General features: G+C 52.1%; 2 protein-coding genes across 2 annotated transcripts; both read right to left on the bottom strand.

Moving 5' to 3' along the window:
• Nucleotides 1-2,345: 2,345 nt before the first annotated feature.
• Nucleotides 2,346-13,431, bottom strand: LOC118696082 (alpha-endosulfine). The gene is made up of 3 exons (XM_036398013.2): nucleotides 13,202-13,431; nucleotides 11,600-11,728; nucleotides 2,346-6,480 (listed from the first exon to the last, which is right to left on the bottom strand). Exons 1-3 carry the CDS (start codon nucleotides 13,409-13,411, stop codon nucleotides 6,310-6,312), a joined length of 510 nt encoding a protein of 169 aa, XP_036253906.1. The 5' UTR covers nucleotides 13,412-13,431; the 3' UTR covers nucleotides 2,346-6,309.
• Nucleotides 13,432-13,826: 395 nt separating this feature from the next.
• Nucleotides 13,827-24,937, bottom strand: GOLPH3L (golgi phosphoprotein 3 like). The gene is made up of 5 exons (XM_036398011.1): nucleotides 24,855-24,937; nucleotides 23,773-23,955; nucleotides 18,731-18,862; nucleotides 17,450-17,564; nucleotides 13,827-15,357 (listed from the first exon to the last, which is right to left on the bottom strand). Exons 2-5 carry the CDS (start codon nucleotides 23,947-23,949, stop codon nucleotides 14,930-14,932), a joined length of 852 nt encoding a protein of 283 aa, XP_036253904.1. The 5' UTR covers nucleotides 23,950-23,955; nucleotides 24,855-24,937; the 3' UTR covers nucleotides 13,827-14,929.
• Nucleotides 24,938-25,544: the final 607 nt, after the last annotated feature.

The raw sequence follows: 25,544 nt of genomic DNA, 5'->3' as shown, positions 1-25,544 counted from the left end.
CTGGGATGAGATGGGAGTGACACAGGGGACAGGGGCTGCCCTCCCCTCCCCCACAGGCAGGGTGGGCTCTGGGACCCCCAGAACACAAAGGGACCCAGGGAAGTCCTGTCCTACCCAGCATGGGGGGATTTGGGGACAGGAGATGGGGACAGGAGATCCCAGAGGGGTTTGGGGACAGGAGATGGGGACAGGAGATGGGGACAGGAGATGGGGACAGGAGATCCCAGAGGGGTTTGGGGACAGGAGATGGGGACAGGAGGTCCCAGGGGGTTTGGGGACAGGAGATGGGGACAGGAGATCCCAGTGAGGTTTGGGGACAGGAGGTCCCAGGGGGTTTGGGGACAGGAGATGGGGACAGGAGATCCCAGGGGGTTTGGGGACAGGAGATGGGGACAGGAGGTCTCAGGGCGGTTTGGGGACAGGAGATGGGGACAGGAGATCCCAGAGGGGTTTGGGGACAGGAGATGGGGACAGGAGGTGGGGACAGGAGATGGGGACAGGAGATCCCAGTGAGGTTTGGGGACAGGAGGTCCCAGGGGGTTTGGGGACAGGAGGTCCCAGTGAGGTTTGGGGACAGGAGGTCCCAGAGGGGTTTGGGGACAGGAGATGGGGACAGGAGATCCCAGTGAGGTTTGGGGACAGGAGATCCCAGGGGGTTTGGGGACAGGAGATGGGGACAGGAGATCCCAGGGGGTTTGGGGACAGGAGATGGGGACAGGAGGTGGGGACAGGAGATGGGGACAGGAGATCCCAGTGAGGTTTGGGGACAGGAGGTCCCAGAGGGGTTTGGGGACAGGAGGTCCCAGTGAGGTTTGGGGACAGGAGGTCCCAGGGGGTTTGGGGACAGGAGATCCCAGAGGGGTTTGGGGACAGGAGATCCCAGAGGGGTTTGGGGACAGGAGGTCCCAGGGGGTTTGGGGACAGGAGGTCCCAGTGCCTCAGGGATGAAAAGCCAAATGCTGGGAGAGCTCAGCTCCTCCCGCTCCAGGGAGGCACTGGGAGCTGCCACCTCCCCGGGCAGCATTTTTGGGGACAAAGTGGAACAAATCCAAGCCTCTGTCAGCATCACTGTGCTCTGTTTGGAGCTGCCACCTCCCTGTCACCATTTTTGGGGACAAAGTGTGACCAATCCAAGCCCAGTGTGCTGTGTTTGGAGCAGTCCCCACACCCTGGAGATGTCCCAGCTCAGCAAAACCGGGGCTGTGCATCCCCCTGAGGGTCCCCAACTCCTGTCCCCCAGGTCCAGCAGGATGAAATTCGTCCCTCTCAAAATCCTTCCCGTGGCCCCAAGGAATGTGTCCTTGTCTGGAAAAGCATTCTTGGCAGCAGGAGCGAGAGCAGGGAGCTCTGGCAGCACCCAGCACATTTTTGGGAGGTGGTGCCAAGCTTCAGCACAAACACGAGCTGGAACAACGTGTCCCTGCCTGTCCCCCGAGGGTCCCTGCGTGGCCTCCGGGGCTTGGGAATTCCCAGGTCTGGGGAATGCAGGCCAGGGACACACCCAGAGAGCTGCAGGGAAAGGTGGGGCTGGGGAAAGGTCAGCGCTGAAATCCCACAGGTGAAGCCTCCAGGAGAAAGGCAGGAGTGGTCCTGCTCCTGCACCCCAAAATGAACCTGGACAGAGCCCGAGGGGTGGCACTGGGGACCAAGGGACGCAGTGGGACAGGGTGGAAGGATCTGCAGCTGCAGCAAAGATTTGTGTTGGTAAAACCCCTCCCCAGTGCCCAGCAATCCCTGCTGTGGAAAAATGGGAGCCCCCAAACCCAGCCAGCACTGAGAGAGGTGGGCAGGGGGTGCCAGCATCACCCCCGTGCCCCTTCCAGTGCCCACCCAGCTCTGGGCTGGGATGGGGTGGGCAGGAGCCCCTGCCATGGCCCCAAACCCTGCTCAGAGCTGCTCCTGCTGGGGCTCAGCCTGCGCTGCCCAATCCCTTCTCCCTCCGGCACAAACACACCTGGAAAAGCGGGGAGAGACAAGGCTGGGGGTGTCCCCACACATTTGGGGGTGTCCCCACACATTTGGAGGTGTCCCCACACGTTTTGGGGCTGTCCCCACACGTTTTGGGGGGCTGTCCTCACACGTTTTGAGAGCTGTCCCCACACATTTTGAGGGCTGTCCTCACACGTTTTGAGAGCTGTCCCCACACATTTTGAGGGCTGTCCCCACACATTTTGAGGGCTGTCCCCATACATTTTGAGGGCTGTCCCCTCCTCTGCCCCCCCCAGCACAGGGACACCCCCCAGAGCACCAATGCCCCTTTGCATCTTTCCCTTTATTTCCTCTTTTAGGTTTTATTTCCCCCTTTTGGAGTTGAATAAAAAGCAAGCACAGCAGTCCAGAAGAGGTGAACATGTAAAAAAATTATATATATATATATATATATATATTTATATATATTTGTTATCTATTTACAACATGGCTGGGACAGACAGCAGGACATCCAAGGAGGGTGTGCAGCCACTGCCCCAACCAGGTCACACAGGGGCTGGAGGCCAGAGCAGGACCCTGTGGGGACAAGGGACAGGTCCCAGTGCCACCACACTCCTTGTCCCTGCCCCAGAGAGGGGCCAGGAGCAGCCCCGGGGCTGTTTCTCACAGGAGGATCCAGGAAACAGCTGAAGGCAGAGCCACATTCCAGCACACCCTGGGCAAACACTCCCGGCCAGCAGCAGCAGGGAAGTGACCCAGGTGACCCAGGTGACACACACAGCAACACCCAGGGCAGCAGGAACACACAGGAGGAAAACCCTGCCTGGGCATCCTTCACTCCTGCCTCCCTTCCTTTGGTCCTTGGGGCTGAAATTGGGGCAGGTTTTGGGGCACAGCTGTGCCCACACTTGTCCCTGCATGGAAAAGTGTTGGTGTTCATTTGGGGGTTTTGGTTTCGTGGTTTTGGGGTTTTTTTTCCCCCAGGCTTGAGACACAGAAAACACAGGAAGGGAAAAAAAAGGGGAATAAAATAAATCAAAGTTTGGGATGCCCTGGCACAGCTGTGCCCACCCTCCCCACTGCATGGAGAAGGGACACCCAGGGCAGCAGGAGGGGACAGTGCCACCCCAGCCCTGGCTCTGCAGAGCTGCAGCTATGGGTTGTTAAGTTTGGGGCTTTTTGTTGTGATGTTTGTGTTAATTTGGGGCTTTTGGTTTCATTTTTTTTTCCCCAGGCTTGAGACACAGAAAACACAGGAAGGGAAAAAAATGGGGAAAAAAGAAATCAAAGTTTGGGATGCCCTGGCACAGCTGTGCCCACCCTCCCCACTGCATGGAGAAGGGGCACCCAGGGCAGCAGGGGGGGACAGTGCCACCCCAGCCCTGGCTCTGCAGCACTTAAGCAAAAGGTTGTTAAGTTTGGGGTTTTTTGTTGTGATGTTGGTGTTAGTTTGGGGGTTTTGTTATTTTTTTCCCCAGGCTTGAGACAAAGAAAACACAAGAAGGGGAAAAAATGGGGGGAAAAATGAAATCCAAGCTTGGGATGCCCAACACTTTCAAAGCACAGGTTTGCCTCAACACCCTTCAAATTCCACCCTGTCTCTGTGCTTTTGATCCCCCTCTGGGTGGTTCCTGCCAGTCCTGCCTCTCTCCCTCCCTCCACGATCAGTCCCAGCAGCACAAATCCCTCCCTGGCTGCTCTGGTCCTGCTGTGGGAGCACCCAGGGCTGGGGCTGAGGGGCCAGGGCAGGGCCCTGCTGTGTCCTGAGCTCCTCCTGCTGCTGGGGGGACAAGAGCTGTGCCCACCTCCCCCTTGGCCACAAGTGACCAGGGACAGAGAATCTGTGCCATGGCCTTGAGGCAGCTGAGACACTCTGGCCAAATTCAGCCAAGTCCTTCTGCTTGTGCCCCTCTGGCCAAGCCCCTCTGCTTTTATCCTTCTGACCAAATCCAGCCAAGCCCCTCTGGTTTTATCCTTCTGACCAAATTCAGCCAAACCCCTCTGGTTTTATCCTTCTGACCAAATCCAGCCAAGCCCCTCTGCTTTTATCCTTCTGACCAAATCCAGCCAAGCCCCTCTGCTTTTATCCTTCTGACCAAATTCAGTCAAACCCCTCTGGTTTTATTCTTCTGACCAAATTCAGTCAAGCCATTCTGGTTTTATCCTTCTGGTCAAGCTCAGCCAAGCCCTTGTGGTCAAATTCAGTCAAGCCCCTCTGGTTGTGTCCTTTTAGCCAAATTCAGCCAAGCCCCTCTGGTTTTGTCCCTCTGTCCCTCCAAACTCAGCCAAACACCTCTGACCAAATTCAGTCAAACCCCTCTGGTTTTGTCTCTCTAACCAAATTCAGTCAAACCCCTCTGGTTTTGTCTCTCTAACCAAATTCAGTCAAACCCCTCTGGTTTTGTCTCTCTAACCAAATTCAGTCAAACCCCTCTGGTTTTGTCTCTCTAACCAAATTCAGTCAAACCCCTCTGGTTTTATCCTTCTGACCAAATTCAGCCGAGCCCCTCTGCTTTTATCCTTCTGACCAAATTCAGTCAAGCCCCTCTGGTTGTGTCCCTCTGTCCCTCCAAACTCAGCCAAACACCTCTGACCAAATTCAGTCAAACCTCTCTGGTTTTGTCCCTCTGGTCAAGCTCAGCTAAGCCCCCCTGGCCAAATTCAGCCAAGTCCCTCTGGTTTTATCCTTCTGGTCAAGCTCAGTCAAGCCCCTCTAGTTTTGTCTCTCTGACCAAATTCAGTCAAACTCCCCTGGTTGTGTCCCTCTGGTCAAGCTCAGCTAAGCCCCCCTGGTTGTGTCTCTCTAACCAAATTCAGTCAAACCCCTCTGGTTTTATCCTTCTGACCAAATTCAGTCAAACCCCTCTGGTTCTGTCTCTCTGACCAAATTCAGCCAAGCCCCTCTGGTTTTATCCTTCTGGCCAAGCTCAGCCAAGCCCCTGTGGTCAATCCAGCCAAGCCCCTCTGGTTTTGTTCCTCTGGCCAAATTCAGCCAAGCTCCTCCAGCTGAGGCGGGGCTCTGCTCCCACAGCACCCCAAGATGTTTCAAACAGTGCCCAGCCCCTGGCCCAGCCCCTCTGGACATGCTGTCCCCTGGAGCTGAGCAAGGGAGAGATCCCAGCTCAGCCCAACAACAACCCCTGGAATTTTTTTCATCTCAGCCAATTTCATCACTTTGAAGCTCTAAAGCTCACACCTGACTGGGATCACACCTGGGATCACACCTGTGAGATCTGGGACCACAATTGCCAAATCTGGAATCACAGTTTCCAAATCTGGGATGACACCTGTGAGATCTGGGATCACTATCCAGATTTGGGATCAACACTTTCCAAATCTGGGATTGCTCTTTTCAAATCTGGGATCACACCTGCCAGATCAGGGGTCACACTTTCCAGATCTGGAATCACATTTTACAAATCTGGGATCACACCTGCCAGATCAGGGATCACACTTTCAGACCTGGGATCACATCTGTGAGATTTAGGATTACACCTGCCAGATCAGGGATCACTTTTCAAAACTGGGATCACACCTTCCAGTTTTGGGATCCCACTTTCCAGATCTGAGATCACTCTTTGCAGATCTGGGATCACAATTTCCAGATCTGGGATCACTCTTTGCAGACCTAGGATCCCACTTTCCAGATCTGGGATCACAATTTCATAGCTGGGATCACAATTTCATATCTGGGATCACACCTGCCAGTTCTGGGATCACATTTTACAAATCTGGGATCCCACTTTCCATATCTGGGATCACACCTGCCAGATCAGGGATCACACTTTCAGACCTGGGATCACATCTGTGAGATTTAGGATTACACCTGCCAGATCTGGGATCACTCTTTGCAGATCTGGGATCACAATTTCATATCTGGGATCACAATTTCATAGCTGGGATCACACCTGCCAGATCTGGGATCACTCTTTGCAGATCTGGGATCACAATTTCATAGCTGGGATCACAATTTCATATCTGGGATCACACCTGCCAGATCTGGGATCACTCTCCTGCCCAGCTGGCTCAGTCTCTGGGACCCCAAGCCCTGAAATCCCTTCCCACACCTCAGCCCTGCCCTCTCCCCTCCTCCAGGTGCCCCCTCTGCTCTTCTGGGGCTCTCCCAGCCAGGAAGGAGGCAGAGCTCCAGTGCCTCTGTGAGCCAGGATGGTTCCAAACAGCAGCAAAATTAAGGCAAAGCCTCTCTGAGAGGAAGGGCCAGCCCAACCCTGCCCCCAGTCAGCTTTGGGGTGTGTTTGCTGGAAAGACTCAAACAACTACGTGGATTCTGGTGCTCCCATCCCTATGGTACAGTGAAGTTCAATCCATTTAGCCAAAAAAAAGAGACAAAAAGAGGGCAGCCCCCAACTGGGAGTGCAGCTACCCTGCCAGCTTGCTGGTGACCAGGGAGGATTTCCTCTGGGGCAGGTCCTGGGGCGTGGGGATGTGGTCTCCTGTCACCAGGTTCTTGTCAGGCCCTGCACTTGGCAGCTGCTTGTTCTTCATCTTGGCCTTGGCCATGTTGTAGTCGCCAGAATCGAAGTATTTTTGCTGCAAGAGGGAGAAATGTTTGGGTTATTGGGAGTGCAGGGGGACAGCAGAGCCAAGGGAGCCTCTGGGGAGAGCTAAATTGGGATTGGGATTGGGATTGGGAGTGCAGGAGCAGGGGAACAGCAGAGCCATGGGAGCCTTTGGGGAGAGCTAAATTGGGATTGGGATTGGGATTGGGATTGGGATTGGGATTGGGTGTGCAGGAGCAGGGGAACGGCAGAGCCATGGGAGCCTTTGGGGAGAGCTAAATTGGGATTGGGATTGGGATTGGGTGTGCAGGAGCAGGGGAAGAGCAGAGCCATGAGGAGCCTTTGGGGAGGGTTAAATTGGGATTGGGATTAAGGAGTGCAGGAGTTGGGATTGAGATTGGGTGTGCAGGATTTGGGACTGGGAGTGCAGGATCAGGGGGACAGCAGAGCCATGAGGATCCTTTAGGGAGTGCTAAATTTGGATTGGGATTGGGATTGGGTGTGCAGGGTTGGGATTGGGATTGGGATTGGGAGTGCAGGATTTGGGACTGGGTGTGCAGGAGCAGGGGAACAGCAGAGCCATGGAGAAAAAATGAAATCCAAGCTTGGGATGCCCAACACTCTCAAAGCACAGGTTTGCCTCAACAGCCTTCAAATTCCACATTGTCTCTGATGCTTTTTATCCCTTTGGGGAGGGCTAAATTGGGATTGGGAGTGCAGGATCTGGGATTGGGACTGGGTGTGCAGGATTTGGGATTGGGGTTGGGTGTGCAGGAGTTGGATTGGGTGTGCAAGAGCAGGGGAACAGCAGAGCCATGAGGACCCTTTGGGGAGGGCTAAATTGGGATTGGGATTGGATGTGCAGGAACAGGGGAACAAGGATCCTTTAGGGAGTGCTGGGATTGGGATTGGGGTTGGCTGTGCAGGATTTGGGTGTGAGGATTTGGGATTGGGACTGGTTGTGCAGGAGCAGGGGAACAAGGACCCTTTAGGGAGTGTTGGGATTGCTCTGAACCAGGCCATGAGAAGATGACACAAGGGGAAATCCAGGCAGGGAGTTAGGCCAGGTTTAAAGGCCTTTAGCCCCCAGCCAGTGACTCAGACTCGGGCACCTCTGACACAGAGCTGGGACCTTTGGATGGCGGGGCCAGCCCTGACCTACTGAGCCCTGGCACGGCAGGGACTGAGTGCAGGGAGTGAGAAAGTTCTGGAATGCTGGGATCACACCTGGGAGAGCTGGGATCACACCTGAGAGATTTGGGATCACACCTGGGAGAACTGGGATCACACCTGAGAGATTTGGGATCACACCTGAGAGAGCTGGGATCACACCTGTGAGATTTGGGATCACACCTGAGAGATTTGGGATCACACCTGGGAGAGCTGGGATCACACCTGAGAGATTTGGGATCACACCTGAGAGATTTGGGATCACACCTGGGAGAGCTGGGATCACACCTGAGAGATTTGGGATCACACCTGAGAGAACTGGGATCACACCTGAGAGAGCTGGGATCACACCTGGGAGATTTGGGATCACCTCTGTGAAATTTGGGATCACAGCTGTGAAATCTGGGATCACAGCTGTGAAATCTGGGATCAAACTACCAGGTTTGGGATCACAGCTGTGAAATTTGGGATCACACTGCCAGGTTTGGGATCACAGCTGTGAAATCTGGGATCAAACTGCCAGGTTTGGGATCACCTCTGTGAAATTTGGGATCACACTGCCAGGTTTGGGATCACAGCTGCCGAGCCTGAGCCTCACAAGATGCTCTGCACTGGGATGATGAGCCAGGCCTAGAGACAGGACTTTTGGGGTGGTGAACCAGGACTTTTGGGATGATAAGCCAGGCCTAGAGCCAGGACTTTTGGGGTGAGCCAGGCTGACACAGCCAAGACTCTTGGGATGATAAGTCAGGCCTACAGAGCCAGGATTTTTGGGATGAGCCAGGCCTAGAGAGACAGGATTTTTGGGCTGGTGAACCAGGACTTTTGGGATGAGGAGCCAGGGGTGACAGAGCCAGGATTTTTGGGATGATGAGCCAGGACTTTTGAGATGAGCCAGGCCTACAGAGCCAGAACTTTAGGGGTGGTGAACCAGAACTTTTGGGGCGAGCCAGGCTGACATAGCCAGGACTTTAGGGCTAAGACAGATCCAGAGCTTTTGGGATGATGAGCCAGAGTGACAGAGCCAGGACTGTGGGGAGGATAAACCAGTGACAGAGCCAGGACTGTGGGGATGATAAACCAGTGACAGAGCCAGGAGTTTGGGGGTGATAAACCAGTGACAGCCCCAGGAGTTTGGGGGTGATAAACCAGTGACAGCCCCAGGACTTTGGGGGTGATAAACCAGTGACAGAGCCAGGACTTTGGGAATGATAAACCAGTGACAGAGCCAGGACTGTGGGAATGATAAACCAGTGACAAAGCCAGGACTGTGGGGAGGATAAACCAGTGACAGAGCCAGGACTTTGGGAATGATAAACCAGTGACAAAGCCAGGACTTTGGGGAGGATAAACCAGTGACAAAGCCAGGACTTTGGGGAGGATAAACCAGTGACAAAGCCAGGACTGTGGGGAGGATAAACCAGTGACAGAGCCAGGACTTTGGGGGTGATAAACCAGTGACAGCCCCAGGACTTTGGGGAGGATAAACCAGTGACAGAGCCAGGACTTTGGGAATGATAAACCAGTGACAAAGCCAGGACTTTGGGAATGATAAACCAGTGACAGCCCCAGGACTTTGGGAATGATAAACCAGTGACAGCCCCAGGACTTTGGGAATGATAAACCAGTGACAAAGCCAGGACTGTGGGGAGGATAAACCAGTGACAGAGCCAGGACTGTGGGGAGGATAAACCAGTGACAAAGCCAGGACTTTGGGGGTGATAAACCAGTGACAGAGCCAGGACTTTGGGGAGGATAAACCAGTGACAGCCCCAGGACTTTGGGGGTGATAAACCAGTGACAGCCCCAGGACTTTGGGGAGGATAAACCAGTGACAGAGCCAGGACTTTGGGGAGGATAAACCAGTGACAGAGCCAGGACTTTGGGGAGGATAAACCAGTGACAGAGCCAGGACTTTGGGGAGGATAAACCAGTGACAAAGCCAGGACTGTGGGGAGGATAAACCAGTGACAAAGCCAGGAATGTGGGGGTGATAAACCAGTGACAGCCCCAGGACTTTGGGAATGATAAACCAGTGACAAAGCCAGGACTGTGGGGAGGATAAACCAGTGACAGCCCCAGGACTTTTGCCCCAGAGAACAAACCCTGGCTGCTGCCAAGGCCCTCCCTGCACCATCCCATGGCTGGGGGCACCTCCCAGCTCAAAGGGCATCCCAGTGCCTCATCACACCCATCACCCCAGCATTTAATTGAAATGTCATTTCAAATTAATTTAAAACTCCTTCAACTAAAATGAAAATTTTCATTTTACACCCAAAGAATTTAAAGTTCAAATAAAATTTTAATTTAATTTTTTTTTTTAATTCTAAATTGTTTTTTTGGGGTGTAAAATTAAAATTTGAAATTTTATTTTTCGTTTTTCATTTTAATTAAAAATTTTAAACTTTCTATATCAACAATAAATTTATTTATGAGTTCTTAATGGGATAATAAATTCAATTAAATTTTAGATTTTATATATAAGTAATAAATAAATTTGTTTTTTCTTAATGGGATATAAACTCAATTAATTTCAATTTTTATATATAAATAATACATTTATTTATTATTTTTTAATAAACTCAATTAATTTCCCAAAGTCAAGGCCCTGATCCCTCCCTTCCCAGCCCAGGAGCCTTTTGATCCATTTCTGAGGGATTTAATCCCATTCCTGAGAGATTTTCCTCATTTTTTCCCCATTTTCCCCAGTTTTTTTCCCAGATTTCCCAATTTTCCCCCATTTTTTTCCCCAGGTTTACTCACCAGTTTTTTCTCCATTTTTTCCCCAGTTTTCCCAGGGTTTTTCCCCAGATTTTTCCCAGTTTGTTTCCCAGATTCCCAGTTTGTTTCCCATTTATTTTTCCTATAATTTTTCCCTGTTTCCCCCCCCAGATTTCCCTTTTATTTCCCCATTTTTTTCCCTCAGGTTTCCCATTTTGTTTCCTATTTTTTCCCCAGGTTTCCTAGTTTATTCCCCCCCTTTCCCCCTTTTTTTCCACTTTTCCCTTTCTTTTCCCATTTTCCCCCCATTTTTCTCCAGATTTCCCATTTATTTTTCCCATTACTTTTCCATTTTTTTACCCAGGTGTCCTAGGTTTTTTTTCCTAGTTTTTTTCCCAGGTTTCTCAATTTGTTTCCCATTTATTTTTCCCATTTTTTCTCCAGTTTTCCCATTTTTTCCCCAATTTCCCGGGTTTTTTCCCTTTTCTTTTCCCCAGGTTTTTTCCCAGTTTTCCCTTTTTTTCCCACATTTTTTCCTGTTTTCCCCCCATTTTCCCCATTTATTTTTCCCATTAGTTTTCCTTTTGTTTCCCAGTTTTCCCTTGTTTTTTTCCACATTTTCCCCCGATTTCCTGGGTTTTTTCAGATTTTTTTTCCCCCAAGTTTTTTTTCCCAGGTGTCCCAGTTTTTTTTTTTTTTCCCTCAGTCTTTTCCCAGCTTTCCCATTTATTTTTCCTATTTTTGCCCACTTTTCCATTTTTTTTTCCCAATTTTTTCCCCCAGTTTTCCCATTATTTTTCCCATTTCCCCCCCCAGTTTTCCCATTATTTTTCCCATTTTCCCCCCCAGTTTTCCCATTATTTTTCCCATTTTCCCCATTATTTTTCCCATTTCCCCCCCAGTTTTCCCACTATTTTTTTCATTTTTTCTCCAGTTTTCATTTTTTCCCATTTTTTTCCCTGATTTCCTGGGTTTTTCCCCAGTTTTTTTTTTCCCCTGGTTTTCCCTTTCTTTTCCCATTTTCCCCCATTTTTCTCCAGGTTTCCCATTTATTTTTCCCATTATTTTTCCTTTTTTTCCCCTCAGATTTCTCATTTTTTCCCCAGTTTTCCCATTTTTTCCCCAGTTTTCCCCCAACTTCCTGTTTTTTTTTTTCCTTTTTTTTTCCCCAGTTTTTTTTCTCATTTTCCCCCAATTTTTTCCCAATTTTTTGGCCACAGTGGGATCTCCTGGGGCTGAGCCCTGTGCCCCTCACTCACCCCTTTCTGCAGCCTCTTCATGAGGAAATCAGAGCCCCCAGGCTTCTGGCCCAGGTTGGGATATTTGGCCTTGAGCTTGGCCTCCTCTGCCCTCTCGGGGGAAATGGCTTTGTCCTTCTCCTGAGAGTCCTAAAACACAGAAAGAAATCAAAAATTATTGATTAAATAACATTTACATCGTTTGTTACATCATTAATTTAGATTTATTCATTAAATTCAAATGTATTTAATAAAATTTACTTTGTTTCAATATTAATTTATATTTATTAATTAAAATTATATTTTATTAATATAATACATAAATTCATATATTATATTAATATCATATATTAATGGGATATAGTATTAATAACATTACTATAATATTAATATTAATAGCATTATTATATTAATATTTAAGTAATCACATACTATATAATATTATATATTATATTACTATGGTAATATATAAATTTATTTATATTTATAATTTAAGATGTATTTATTAAATAAAATGTACATTATTGATTATATTATTAATTTACATTCACATTTATTTATTACATTAAAATTTATTTATTAAAGAAAATTGACATTAGTTATTACACTATTATTTTACATTTACATTTATGAAATAAAAATGTATTTATTAAATAAAATTCACATTATTTCTTTTGGGAAGGAATTCCTGGATTTTAGGCTGGATTTTGGGCTGAATTTTAGGTAGGAATTCCAGGATTTTAGAAAGAATTCCTGGATTTGGGTCTGCTGGGAAGGATTTTGGGGGTCCCAGGTAGGATTTGGGGATGCCGGGGAGGATTTCAGGAGTGCCAAGCAGGATTTTGGGGATCCTAGAGAGCTTTTAGGGTTCCTGGACAGGACTTTGGGGCCAGGGAGGTCTGACAGCAGCACCCAAAGCTTTGTGCCCTGAAACCACTGCAGGGTCTGTGACTGCTGCCCTCAGCTCCCAGTTACCCCAATCCCAGTTACCCCAATCCCAGTACCCCCATTCCAGTACCCCCATCCCAGTCACCCCCGCCCAGTTACCCACATCCATCCCAGTCACCCCACCCCAGTTCCCCCAATCCCATCCCAGTTATCTTCTCCCATCCCAGTTACCCCAATCCCAGTTGCCCCCTCACATCCCAGTAACCCCAATCCAATCCCAGTTCCCCCATCCCAGTTCCCCCTATTCCATCCCAGTTCCCCTATCTCAGTTACCCCATTCCAGTTACCCCCATTCCATCCCAGTTACCCCCATCCCATCCCAATTCCCCCATCCCATCCCAGTTACCCCCATCCCATCCCAGTTACCCCACCCCAGGGTAATTCCAGCCCCCTCCCACCCCCGTCACCCCTTCCCGGGCCCACCCCGGGTCCATCCCGAGCCCACCCCACCCCCCCCCAATCCCACCTCACCAACCCCACGCACCCCCCACGCCGCCATCTATCCTAATCCGGAAGTCCCGCCCACCGCCCAACATCGTAGCCAATCAGAGTCCGGATTTCGCCAGACGGACAATAGAAACCACCAATCTCCGCTTAGGACTGGAAAGAGGGACGTGCAGCCGAGCCAGTGGGAGTCCGCCCGACACCCCCTCCGTCCCCCGGGGGTTCCTCCACCTGTTTCTCCTGCCCGGTCTCCTCCGTGAAGGCGCCGGTACCGAGCGGGGCTGCCATGGCGGCGAGGGGGGGGCTCTGCGCTCCCTCCGCTGCGTCCGGCCCCGCGCCCTGCTCCAAAATGGCCGCCACCGCCTCCACCGCCTCAGCTGTGTGACGGACAGCAGTTCTACCCAATGAGCGCAGAGAAGCGGTCGCAGTGACATCACACATGACCAATCAGTGCGCGCGGGGGGCGGAGCGTTAAGAGGAGGCGGTGCAAGCAAAAGGGCGGTGCTATAATGACTGGCATTAACAGCGGCCAATGGAAAGCGAGAAACCACGAGTGGACGGGGTAAGAGGCGGGGCTTCCCCTGTTCCTTAGCGCCACAGGTTCGAGACCGCGGCCGGGAGGATGCGGGGACACCGCGGGGGACCGGGGGAAGTGGGGACACGTAAAAGCCCCGAAAGCGCCCCCGGGAAGGGAAACGGGCCTGGGGAAGGAGGGAGCTCACCAGCACCCATCAACTGAGACCACCCGCAGCTCATGTCCCCCGGGGGACATCGCGCCCCTCCCGGCCACCGCCGGTGCCCCTGGAAATGCCAACGCTGGCAGCTGCACCCACTGAAACACGGACACAGCCCGGGCTGCAGAGAAATATTTCAGTTTTAAGTGAACTACAGGAGAATAAAGTGGGGGAGGAAGGAAGGAAGGGGGTTGTGAACAAAAATAATCACAGTTTCACTTGGTTTTTCTTACTAGAAAGAGCAGCTGAACCATGGGGGCACAGCCCGGGGGGGCTTTGGGTGCCCAACACCCCCAAATCTCACCCCAGGAGGGTGTGAGCTCCTCAGGAGCACCCCCAGAGCTGCCAGGCAGGAGCCTCTGCACTGGCCTCAGAAGGAAATGCCCAAGGGCAAGGAGTGAAGAGCTGCTGCCACCTCTCCCTGGAGGCACCATGGGGCTGTGGTGGGGGGTTCCCACCTCCCAGCCCTACTTGGGGAGGGGAAAAGCAAAAATCCCCTGGTCCCTCCCCAGGCTGAGCCCACCCAGTGCCCCAACTCCAGGTCCCCGTGGGGAGAGGGTTCCCCCTGATGGGACCCATCAATGATCTCTCCCACCCCATGGGAGGAGTGTTTAGGACTTATTGAAGGCCACCAGCGTGGCCCAGATCATCTCTGTGCCTCTGCCTTTGGCACCTTCCAGCTCCAGGTTCCTCTGGGGAGAGGGGTCCCCTTGATAGGACCCCATGTGGGGTGTGCAGTCCCCTTGATGGGACCCATCAATGATCTCCCCCACCCCATGTGGGGCGGGGTTTAGGACTTATTGAAGGCTGCCAGCATGGCCCAGATCATCTCCATGGCCCTGCCCTTGGCAGCTTCCAGGTCCAGGCTCCTCTGGGGAGACCCCTGTGGGACCCCAGCTGGCACCTCAGGATGGGACCCATCAAGGGTCTCCCCCACCCAATGTAAGGAGTGTTTAGGACTTATTGAAGGCCACCAGCACGGCCCAGATCATCTCTGTGTTCCTGCCTTTGGCACCTTCCAGGTCCAGGCCTCTCGGGGGAGAGGGTTCCCCTTGATGGGACCCATCAATGATCTCTCCCACCCCATGTGTGGGGGGTTCAGGACTTATTGAAGGCCACCAGCATGGCCCAGATCATCTCTGTGTTCCTGCCTTTGGCACCTTCCAAGTCCCCATGGGGAGACCCCAGGGTGGAACCCCAAGATGGGACCCACCAAGGAGAGGTTTTAGGACTTATTGAAGGCCGCCAGCACGGCCCAGATCATCTCCATGCCCTTGCCCTTGGCAGCCTCCACCTCAGGGTCCATATCCAGCAGGTCCTTGGTCCTGTTCATGGCCACGTCGTACTTGTCGTCGGCCAGGCTGGCGAAAACGTTCTCCAGCACGTCCGAGGCGTGGGCCAGCACCAGCAGGGCCAGGGTCCTGCGCTCCATGCGCTGGGGCTCGTTGACCCAACGCTCCAGGACGCTCTCCTGGAGCCTCTTGAGCAGGCGCTGCTTCTCGGAGGCGTTGCACACGGGGTGGGTGGTCATGTCGAAGAGGAGGAAGTTCTGCTTCTCCGTGGTCAGGATGCCCTTCTCCACCAGAGCCTTGGCCAGGCGCTCCCGCACGTTGCGCAGCTGGTACTGCAGCTTGAAGGGGTTCCAGGTCTCTCCTGAGGGACAGGAGGCTCTGCTCAAGCTTTGCTTCCCAATCCCAACGTCCTTCCACCCTTCCATGATGTCCTGCATGGACACCTGGCTCTGCCAAAGGAGCTCTGAGGTTCAAGATCTCCACCAAGCTCCCAAGCCAGAAAATCCTTCTCTGCCCCCACATTCAGCCTTCCCCTGCTCTCCTCATCTCCAGGGATCTCCAGGGATCTCCAGAGATCTCCAGGGACCCAGAGCCAGGCCAGGGAGGCTCTGCTCAAGCTTTGCTTCCCAATCCCAACGTCCTTCCACCCTTCTATGATGTCCTGCATGGACACCTGGCTCTGCCAAAGGAGCTCTGAGTTCCAAGATTTCCACCAAGCTCCCAAGCCAGAAAATCCTTCTCTGCCCCCACATTCAGCCTTCCCCTGCTCTCCTCATCTCCAGGGATCTCCAGGGATCTCCAGGGATCCAGAGCCAGACCATGGAGACTCTGGTCAAGGTTTACTTCCCAATCCCAACGTCCTTCCACCCTTCCATGATGTCCTGCATGGACACCTGGCTCTGATCCCTTGGCCAGACTCAGATCCTCCTGGCAAAGCTCCCAGTGGAGCTTGAAGAGAAATCCCAGGAGACCCCAGGGCAAATCCCTTCCCAAAGCCTCTTCCACCCATGGGTCACCTCAGGCTTGGTGAGGCCTCAGCATTTGGATCCTGCAAAATGCTTCCCAGGAGACCAAAATCCCATTGAGGACCTGGAAATCCTCCCCAGGATCCCCAAATCTTATCTGAGATCCTCCAAAATGCTTCCTAGGAGCCCCAAATCCTACCTGGGACCCCCAGAATCCTCCAGTAGAACCTTCAAATTCTACCAGAACACCTAAATACCCCCCCAGGGTGATCTGGGAAGGGAAATCAGGGAATTGTGGACAGGCCTGGAGAGGGATTTTGGAGAAGGTTTCTGGAGGGATTGGAGGGTCCAGGCTGGTTTTGGGTTTCCCTCACCACCACATCCTGGAGCTCTGGATGCAGAGGGTGATCCCTGATGGATTTTGGTGGCTTTGGCTGAGGGATGTGTGGACAGGCCTGGAGAGGGGTTTTGGAGGGATTTGAGGGTCCAGGCTGGTTTTCTGGCAGTTCCCTCACCACCAGACCCTGGAGATCTGGAGGCAGAGGGTGTTTGGACAGGTCTGGAGAGGGGTTCTAGAGGGATCTGAGGGTCCATGGCAGTTTTGGGGCTTTCTCCTCTATTTGGGGTTCCCTCACCACCAGATCCTGGAGCTCTGGATGCAGAAGGTGATGCTGGACCTGGGATCCCTGATGGATTTTGGTGGCTTTGGCTGGGTCTGAGGGATGTTTGGACAGCCCTGGAGAGGGGTTTTGGAGAGTCCAGGCTGGTTTTGAGTTTCCCTCACCACCAGATCCCGGAGCTCTGGATGCAGAGGGTGATCCCTGATGGATTTTGGTGGCTTTGGCTGAGGGATGTTTGGAAGGCCTGAAGAGGGGTTTTGGAGGGATCTGAGGATCTAGGGCAGTTTTGGGGCTTTCCCCTCTTTTTGGGGTTCCCTCACCACCAGATCCTGGAGCTCTGGATGCAGAGGGTGATCCCTGATAGATTTTGGTGGCTTTGGCTGGGTCTGGGTCCTGGAGCTCTGGATGCAGAGAGGGATGCAGAGGGTGACCCTGGGTGGATTTTGGTGGCTTTGGCTGGGTCTGGGTCCTGGAGCTCTGGATGCAGAGGGTGACCCTGGTTGGATTTGCGTGGCTTTGGCTGGGTCTGGGTCCTGGAGCTCTGGATGCAGAGAGGGATGCAGAGGGTGACCCTGGGTGGATTTGGGTGGTTTTGGCTGGGTCTGGGTCCTGGAGCTTTGGATGCAGAGGGTGACCCTGGGTGGATTTGGGTGGCTTTGGCTGGGTCTGGGTCCTGGAGCTCTGGATGCAGAGGGTGACCCTGGGTGGATTTGCGTGGCTTTGGCTGGGTCTGGGTCCTGGAGCTCTGGATGCAGAGAGGGATGCAGAGGGTGACCCTGGGTGGATTTTGGTGGCTTTGGCTGGGTCTCAGGGATGTTTGGAGAGCCCTGGAGGGAGCTGGGATGGTGGAATTTCCACCTGGCCCTACCAGTGAGCAGCTCTATCCAGGTCTGCACTGTCTCTGCTGTCTCTGTGGCCTTGATGTGCCTGAGGGTCTCATCCAGCAGCACATCCCCAGTGGGAGCATCTGACTTCAGCAGCACCTGGGAGGAGCAATATTCTAGAATATTTGCATATTGTAAATCTGTGTCATTATTCTAGAATATGAAACTATTATAATGATATAATAATGTTACAATATTATTATATAATACCGTAATTTTGTAATTCTGTATAAATGTTATATAATAGTATGCTATTAGAGTTATATATTAATGTAATCTATTAATATATTATAATATTGTCATTTTATATCAATTTTATATAATATTGTAATTATATAATAATATAATATTCTATCAAAATTATATTATGATACTGGATAATCACTATATATAATATAATATTCTATTATTATATACTATTGTAATTTATTTATATACTATATCTATACATTATATTAACATTAATATAACATTATAATGTGTAATAATATAAAATTGTAATTATATCATATTATAATATTAGGTTTTATAGTATTGCTATATAATACTCTATATTAATATTAATATATTATATTAGATATTATATTAGTATAACATTATAACATATAATGATATAATTATATAATACTATAAAATTGGCTTTTTGCAAATATTAAAATGGATTTTACACGTGTGATGTTGAAGTAACTTTGTTATAAAGATGCAGTTTTTATTTCTGCTTTATGGTATGTATCTCCTATTGTCCTTTATAAAATTAAATTAATTATAAATTCATTATTAAATTATTTTTACATTTTATTATTTATTAATTTAAATTTCATTTTTAAATTTTATTATTATTTATTTTTATTTTAATAGCTATTTTCTTTTTTATTATTTATTTATGTAAATTTTAATTGTTTATTTTATTACTATTTATTTTCATTTTTATTTTTATTATTTTATTTGCATTTACTTATTTTATTTTCTATTTTTATTTCTATTACTTCCTTTATTTTATTAATTTCTTTCTTATTTGTTTATATTATTTACTTTATTTTATTATCTATTCATTTAAAATTTTATATTATTATTTATTGATTTATAATTTTTATTATTTATTATAATTTATAATTATTGGGTTTTTTTATTATTTATTATAAATTTTATTTAAGATTTCTATGTTATTATTTCTCCATTTGCACAAGAGACTGAACATGTTTTTCTCACATCCCCCAGGCAGGATGGGTGGGCAGAGCCCCGCCCCTGCCCTGCAGCAGCCTGACCTTCCTCTCCAGCAGCCTCTTCTTCCTCAGGGCCAGCGGCTCCAGGCGGATGCGGCCGCGCAGCGCCAGCTCGATCAGGATCCCGCCCCGCAGCCCCGAGGAGATGCAGTCGTTCCAGAAGGAGGTGTAGCCCTGGCGAGAACACGGCAGGGAATTGGGAATTGTCCTCTCTGCTGCTTCTGGTCCCTGCTGGCCTGCTGGGATCCTGCCCAGGAGTCTCCCCAAAGCTCCCCAGGTTCCCACAGTTCCTTTCTCTAAACCTTCCCACATTTCCCTGCTCCTTTCTCCCCAAAGCTCCCCAGATTCCCACAGTTCCTTTCTCTAAACCTTCCCACATTTCCCTGCTCCTTTCTCTAAACCTTCCCAGATTCCCACATTTCCCTGCTCCTTTCTCTAAACCTTCCCACATTTCCCTGCTCCTTTCTCTAAACCTTCCCAGATTTCCACATTTCCCTGCTCCTTTCTCTCCAAACCTTCCCAGATTCCCACATTTCCCTGCTCCTTTCTCTAAACCTTCCCACATTCCCCTGCTCCTTTCTCTAAACCTTCCCTGATTCCCACATTTCCCTACACCTTCCCAGATTTCCCTGCTCCTGTCTCTCCAAAGCTTCCCAGATTTCCACATTTCCCTGCTCCTTTCTCTAAACCTTCCCAGATTTCCACATTTCCCTGCTCCTGTCACTCCAAACCTTCCCAGATTCCCACATTTCCCTGCTCCTTTCTCTCCAAAGCTTCCCAGATTCCCACATTTCCCTGCTCCTTTCTCTAAACCTTCCCACATTTCCCTGCTCCTTTCTCTAAACCTTCCCAGATTTCCACATTTCCCTGCTCCTTTCTCTCCAAACCTTCCCAGATTCCCACATTTCCCTGCTCCTTTCTCTAAACCTTCCCACATTCCCCTGCTCCTTTCTCTAAACCTTCCCTGATTCCCACATTTCCCTACACCTTCCCAGATTTCCCTGCTCCTGTCTCTCCAAAGCTTCCCAGATTTCCACATTTCCCTGCTCCTTTCTCTAAACCTTCCCAGATTTCCACATTTCCCTGCTCCTGTCACTCCAAACCTTCCCAGATTCCCACATTTCCCTGCTCCTTTCTCTCCAAAGCTTCCCAGATTCCCACATTTCCCTGCTCCTTTCTCTAAACCTTCCCACATTTCCCTGCTCCTTTCTCTAAACCTTCCCAGATTCCCACATTTCCCTAAACCTTCCCAGATTTCCCTGCTCCTGTCTCTCCAAAGCTTCCCAGATTTCCATATTTCTCTGCTCCTTTCCCTAAACCTTCCCAGATTTCCACATTTCCCTGTTCTGTCTCTAAAGCTTCCCAGATTCCCACATTTCTCTGCTCCTGTCTCTCCAAACATTCCCAGATTTCCACATTTCCCTGCTCCTGTCTCTCCAAACCCTCCCAGATTTCCCTGCTCCTGCCTGATCATAAAAAGGAGCAGCAAAAAGGAAGAGAATTCCAAGTTCCAGAATGCACAGGACAGTTCTGGGCTGCAATTGCAGCCAGGGAGAAAAAAAAAACACCTGGACAAGAAAGCCCAGGGAAGGGCAGGGAGGGAATTTGCAGGGAGGGAATTTGCAGAGGGAATTTGCTGTTTCCTGAGCTCCAACAACACTCGAGTGATGCTTTCCAAGAGAGCTGGGGCTCTGCTTTGGAGCAATGGGGCAGCCCAGGTGACCCTTCCCTTCCCTTCCCTTCCCTTCCCTTCCCTTCCCTTCCCTTCCCTTCCCTTCCCTTCCCTTCCCTTCCCTTCCCTTCCCTTCCCTTCCCTTCCCTGATGAGAACAAAGCCCCATTGTTTCCTTCTGTTCCAGGATTTCAGGCAAGCCAGGAGCAGCCAGGGCTCAGGGAGAGCCTGGGGGGCTGGACTGGCACCTGAGGGTGCCCAAGGGAAGGGTGACCCCAGTGGGATCACAGCCACCCAGGGCTGGTTTGCAGGGAGACCCCAACACACCTGCAATGGGTTCCTGGTGGCAATTTCCACCTTTCTGCTCTTTTTTCCTCCCTTTCTGCTGCCCTTTTGGCTTTGTTCCTCCCTTTCTGCTGCTTGCTTTCTTTCCTCCATTTCTGCTCTTTTTTCCCTCCCTTTCTGCTTTTTTTTCCCTTCCCTTTTGCTGCTCTTTTTGCTCTTTTCCCCTCCTTTTCTGCTCCTTTTTCTGCTTTTTTCCCTCCCTTTCTACTGCTTTCTTGCCTCCCTTTCTGCTGCCTTTTCTGCTCTTTTTCCCTCTCTTTCTGCTGCCCTTTTTGCTCTTTTTTCCTCCCTTTCTGCTGCTTGCTTTCCTCCCTTTCTGCTCTTTTTTCCCTCCTTTTCTGCCCTTTTTTCCCTCCCCTTTTGCTGCTCTTTCTGCTCTTTTTTCCTCCCTTTCTGCTGCTTGCTTTTTTCCCTTTCTGCTCTTTTTTTCCTCCTTTTCTGCTGCTTTTTTCCTCCTTTTCTGCCCTTTTTCCCCTCCCCTCCTGCTGCTCTTTCTGCTGCTTTCTGCTCTTTCTCTGGATGGAAAACAAGGAGGGAAGGACCTGAAAGGAGCTCCTTTCCCCAGTCTCCTGCCACCAGGAGCCTGCAGATAAAGTGAACTCCTTCCCAAGGCAAACAGGCTGGGAAGCCCCAGCCCTCCCCAGGGAAGGTTTTCCCTCCCCAGGGGTGAATTCCCATCCCCTGTGGCTCTGTTTGAGCAGGACGTGTGGTCACTGGGCTTGCCCTGCACAGGGAACCATAAAAGAAATGAAGATTTTTTTATTTGCTTTCTCCACTTCCTTGTGCAGGAACACAAAGCAACCTTTCATCCCTGCCCTCCTGGTTTCCTTTCCTGGATTTTGCTCCTGGCTTTTACAAACAAGTTCTCCAGGAAAGGGTGTGAAGATGAGCAAAGGTTTCAATTTCCTGGCCTCAAGGGCACGTTACCCCTAGGAAATTTGAAATTCCAAAGCTCCTGGGTTATTTCCAGCTTCTGGAATCAGACTGGTTATAAAAGCCAGGCTGGTTTGCAGCCAGGTCCTCCTACATGGACAGACTGGTACTTTAAATAATGAAATTACACCGTGAGCTCATTGAATTTGGCAAAAATCATCTTGTTTTTCCCCAGTCATCAAAGCATGAGTGAACACCTGAGCTGTGAAAACAGAGCCCAGCTCAAGGCCAGGCTGCTGCTGCTGCTGCCTCTGGTTGTGAGCTACAGGAATGTGGAAGGACAGGATGGAATAAAAACAAACAAAAAAGAAAAGTGTGACAAGGTTTTTTCCCCTGTTTGTTGTGCTCTCCCAGGTTCCTGGTGGCTGAAGGGCCATTCCCAGGATGCATTAACCAAGAACACCAAACACAGCCCAGGAGAAAAGCAGCCCATGGCACCCCACTCCCAGGCTGCTCTCAAATATTTGCTCCAGGATTATTTGCATTGTGTTCCCTTTACAGCCCTGAGCTCCTGCCACTTCCCAGTTGGCTCCTAGATCTTATCTGGGGCTCTGAAACAGGACAGCCCCAGCCCTTGTCACTGTCACAGCCTGGGCTGGATCCGTGGCACAGCTCAGCACCAGCTGGGACCAGCCCACAACTGCAGAGCCCTGCTGCAAAGAAGGTTCTGGCACCTCACAAAGGTTTAACTCTACCCCTGAGGGAGGAAGAGGAGGAGAACATCCACCCCAGCTCCTCAGGGTGGGAGACAGGATCACACAGGAATCATGGAATAGTTACAGCTGCAAAATATCTCCAGGATCATTGAGTTCAATCTTGACCAAAGTGGGCTCCTGGAGCGGGAAAGCCTCTCTAGAAGCTTCTGCTCTGCCACTGCCACCCCAAAAAGCACCTTGGGTACCTGGTTGGCTTCCCCTGGTCTGCAATTCCCCATCCACTCGTCAGGAATAGCAGATTTTAGAACTGTGGACTGGTTTGGGTTGGAAGAGACCTTAAAGATCAACTGATCCCATTCCCTTCATGGCAGGGACAGGTTCCAGCACACCAGGCTGCTCCAAGCCACTCCCAGGATGGGGCAGCCATGGACTAACCCGTGCCAGGACCTCATCACCCTCCCAGCCAAAGATTTGCCCAAGCTGATGCAGGGGTGAAAACAAGGCACAGGGACAGCACAGACAGCTCAGAGAACCCCACACCAGGAATCCTCCCCTTCCAGGCAGAGCTGACAAACGAGTTCCTAGCAGCTGATAAGCACAAACCCATTCTGTTAGACCAGGATCCCCTTCCCCCAGGGTGACAGGCACACAGGAGGAGCTCCCCCAGTGCCATTCCCAGCCAGAGCTGCCCATCCCCAGCCCTGCCTGGCCCAGGGAGGCAGCAGAGATGCAGCTCCTGTTCCCTGGCCACTGTGGCTCCAGACTCAGCCTGTGCCTGCTCCCAGCTCCCAGCCCAGCTGACTCTGCTGCCCTCTGCCTCTTCCCTCTGCTCTTTCCCCCATGGATTTTTAAAGAGCAGAGCAGTGCTCATGGTGACCCTGTGTGCCAGCTGCTGCTTTGGAGCTGCAGAGAAGGATGAAAGGATGTTGACCCTTTGATAAACCAGCTGAGCCTCCATCTACCCATGGCTTCAGCCCTGGAAAGAAAAACCCCTCTTTGTTTTGTACACCCACACCTCCTGCCACTGTCCCCAAGGCAGAGCTGCTGGGACAGCACTTATCAGCCACAGGCACAGCTCAGGTTGCCATCTCCTGGCACAGGGAGCCCAGAGCAGCTGGCCCATCTCTGGAAGTGTCCAAGGCCAGGCTGGACAGGGCTTGGAGCAGGCTGGGATGGTGGAAGGTGTTCCTGCCCATGGCGGGGGTTTGGAACTTGATGAGCTTTCCAGTCCCTTCCAACACTCGTGCCTCAGTTGAGGTGTTGGGGCTGGGTTGGACTCCATGATCTTTAAGGTCTCTTCCAACCCAGTGATTCTGTGAATTCTGTGAACCTGACCCATCCCACGATTGTGTGATTCCAAGCAGTGCTAAGGGAGAACACTGAGAAGAACCCATCCAATCCCTTCTGCTGCTCCCTGAGAGCCTTGAGCCCAGCTTGACCACAGCACTGCCCACGTGCCTCGAGCCCCACCAGCCTCACCTCCTTGTCCTTCAGCCCCAGGAGCAGCACCTCCTCCATGAGGGTCAGGCGGATGTCTTTGGAGTCATCGGGCTCGTCCTCGTTCAGCTCCCGGTCCGCAGCCTCCTCCTCACCCTCCCCCTTCTTCTCGGAGCCCCGGCCCTCGGCCCGCCGGCCCCGGTGCGTCAGCGTCGTCATCTCCGGCTGCACGGAGGGCACGGGGCTGAGACCCCAGAGCCCCAGAAACCCCTCCCCAGAGCCAAACCCAGAGCCCCTCCGTCCCACCCAAACCCCCATTCCCAGACCCAAACCCCCATTCCTGGACTAAGAGGTGCTTGTCCCTTCTACCCCAGGATTTCCAGCTCCCCCAGACCCAAACCCCTCCCCCAGACCCCCAAACCCCCTCCCCCAGACCAAGGCACGCTCCTACCCCAGGATTTCCAGCTCCCCCAGACCCAAACCCCCATTCCTGGACTAAGAGGTGCTCATCCCTTCTACCCCAGGATTTCCAGTTCCCCCAGACCCAAAATCCTTCCCTCAGACCCAAACAACCATTCCCAGACCCCAGACCCAAACCCGCTCACCCAGACCAAGGGACGCTCCTACCTCAAGATTTCCAGCTCCCCCAGACCCAAACCCCCAGCCCACGGGGCTCTCTCGTCCCTTCCCCCCCGGATTCCCAGCTCCCCATTGCCGGGGTTGTCGGGGATCCCCGTCCCCCCTCATCGCTGAGCCGGTCACAGCCCAGGTTCTGAGGGGAGGAGCAACGGAGCCCCCGAGCCCCTGAGGGCGGGTCCCGCACCCCCGGCAGCGTCCGGGGACGGTCCCGTCCCACCGCCCCTGTCCCACCGGGCTCCCAACCCCGGTCCGGCTCTGCCTCACCCCCCGGGCTCCGTCCCACCCCTCACGGCCCCTGCCCGGCCCTGCCTCACCCCCCGGGCTCCGTCCCACCCCTCACGACCCCGGCCCGGCTCCATCCCAGCCCCCGGCCCAGCCCCGCTCCATCCCGCCCGCGGCCGCAGCGCCCCGCTGGTGAAGATCCGCCCCCCCCCCCCCACGAGGGTGGGGGCTGCCGAAGCCCCCCGCCCGCTGCCCGGCCTCACCGCAGCCCGGCGGGTCCGCCCGCCCCGCTGGGTTCCGGGGCCGCGGGCAGGAAAAGCCTCCGCGGGGCCGCCGCCGCTTCCTGGCCTCCGCTGGTCCCGCCCACGCCGTGGCTCCGACCAATGGGAGCCCGTGCGGGTCAGAGCAGCCAATGAGTGCGGCCGGGCTGGGTCGAGGGGCGGGACTTCCTCCTGCCAGTCAAGGGGTGGCTCCGCCCCCGCCCGCGTGTCCTGTCGCGCTCCCGGTTCAGTTCTTGTCCCGTCCCGTGTCCCATTCCGTGTCCCATCCCCGCTCCAGTTCCGTCCTGTGTCCCATTCCGTGTCCTGTCCCGTGTCCCCTCCTGTGTCCCATTCCGTGTCCCGTCCTGTGTCCCATTTTGTGTCCTGTCCCTTGTCACATCCCTGCTCTAGTCCTGTCCCGTGTCCCATTCCAATCCCGTTCCCGCTCCAGTCCCGTTTCCTGTCCCATTCCATGTCCTGTCCCGTGTCCCTTCCCCGCTCCAGTCCCGTCTCCCTCTCCCATCCCATTCCCGTCCGGTCCCCGCCTCAGTCCCGTCTCCTTCTCCCATCCCTTTCCCGTGTCCCATCCCATTCCCGTCCTGTCCCGTGTCCCATTCCCGTGTCCCATCCCATTCCCGTCCTGTCCCGTGTCCCGTTCCCATCCCGTCTCCCTCTCCCATCCCGTGTCCCGTA

This window comes from Molothrus ater, chromosome 29 (genome assembly GCF_012460135.2).
Source record: "Molothrus ater isolate BHLD 08-10-18 breed brown headed cowbird chromosome 29, BPBGC_Mater_1.1, whole genome shotgun sequence".
In the NCBI taxonomy this organism is placed as follows: Eukaryota; Metazoa; Chordata; class Aves; order Passeriformes; family Icteridae; genus Molothrus; species Molothrus ater.
This window is presented reverse-complemented; position numbering and strand designations above follow the sequence as displayed.

Coding starts and splice junctions, on each gene's coding strand:
- GOLPH3L (XM_036398011.1), bottom strand. CDS start 23,949: ATGACGACGCTGACGCACCGGGGCCGGCGGGCCGAGGGCCGGGGCTCC. Junction 17,565..18,730: donor AGAGGCTGCTGGAGAGGAAG/GTCAGGCTGCTG, acceptor TGCTCCTCCCAG/GTGCTGCTGAAGTCAGATGC. Junction 15,358..17,449: donor CTGGATAGAGCTGCTCACTG/GTAGGGCCAGGT, acceptor CCTGTCCCTCAG/GAGAGACCTGGAACCCCTTC.
- LOC118696082 (XM_036398013.2), bottom strand. CDS start 13,411: ATGTGTGATGTCACTGCGACCGCTTCTCTGCGCTCATTGGGTAGAACT. Junction 11,729..13,201: donor AGACCGGGCAGGAGAAACAG/GTGGAGGAACCC, acceptor TCTGTGTTTTAG/GACTCTCAGGAGAAGGACAA. Junction 6,481..11,599: donor TGAAGAGGCTGCAGAAAGGG/GTGAGTGAGGGG, acceptor TCCCTCTTGCAG/CAAAAATACTTCGATTCTGG.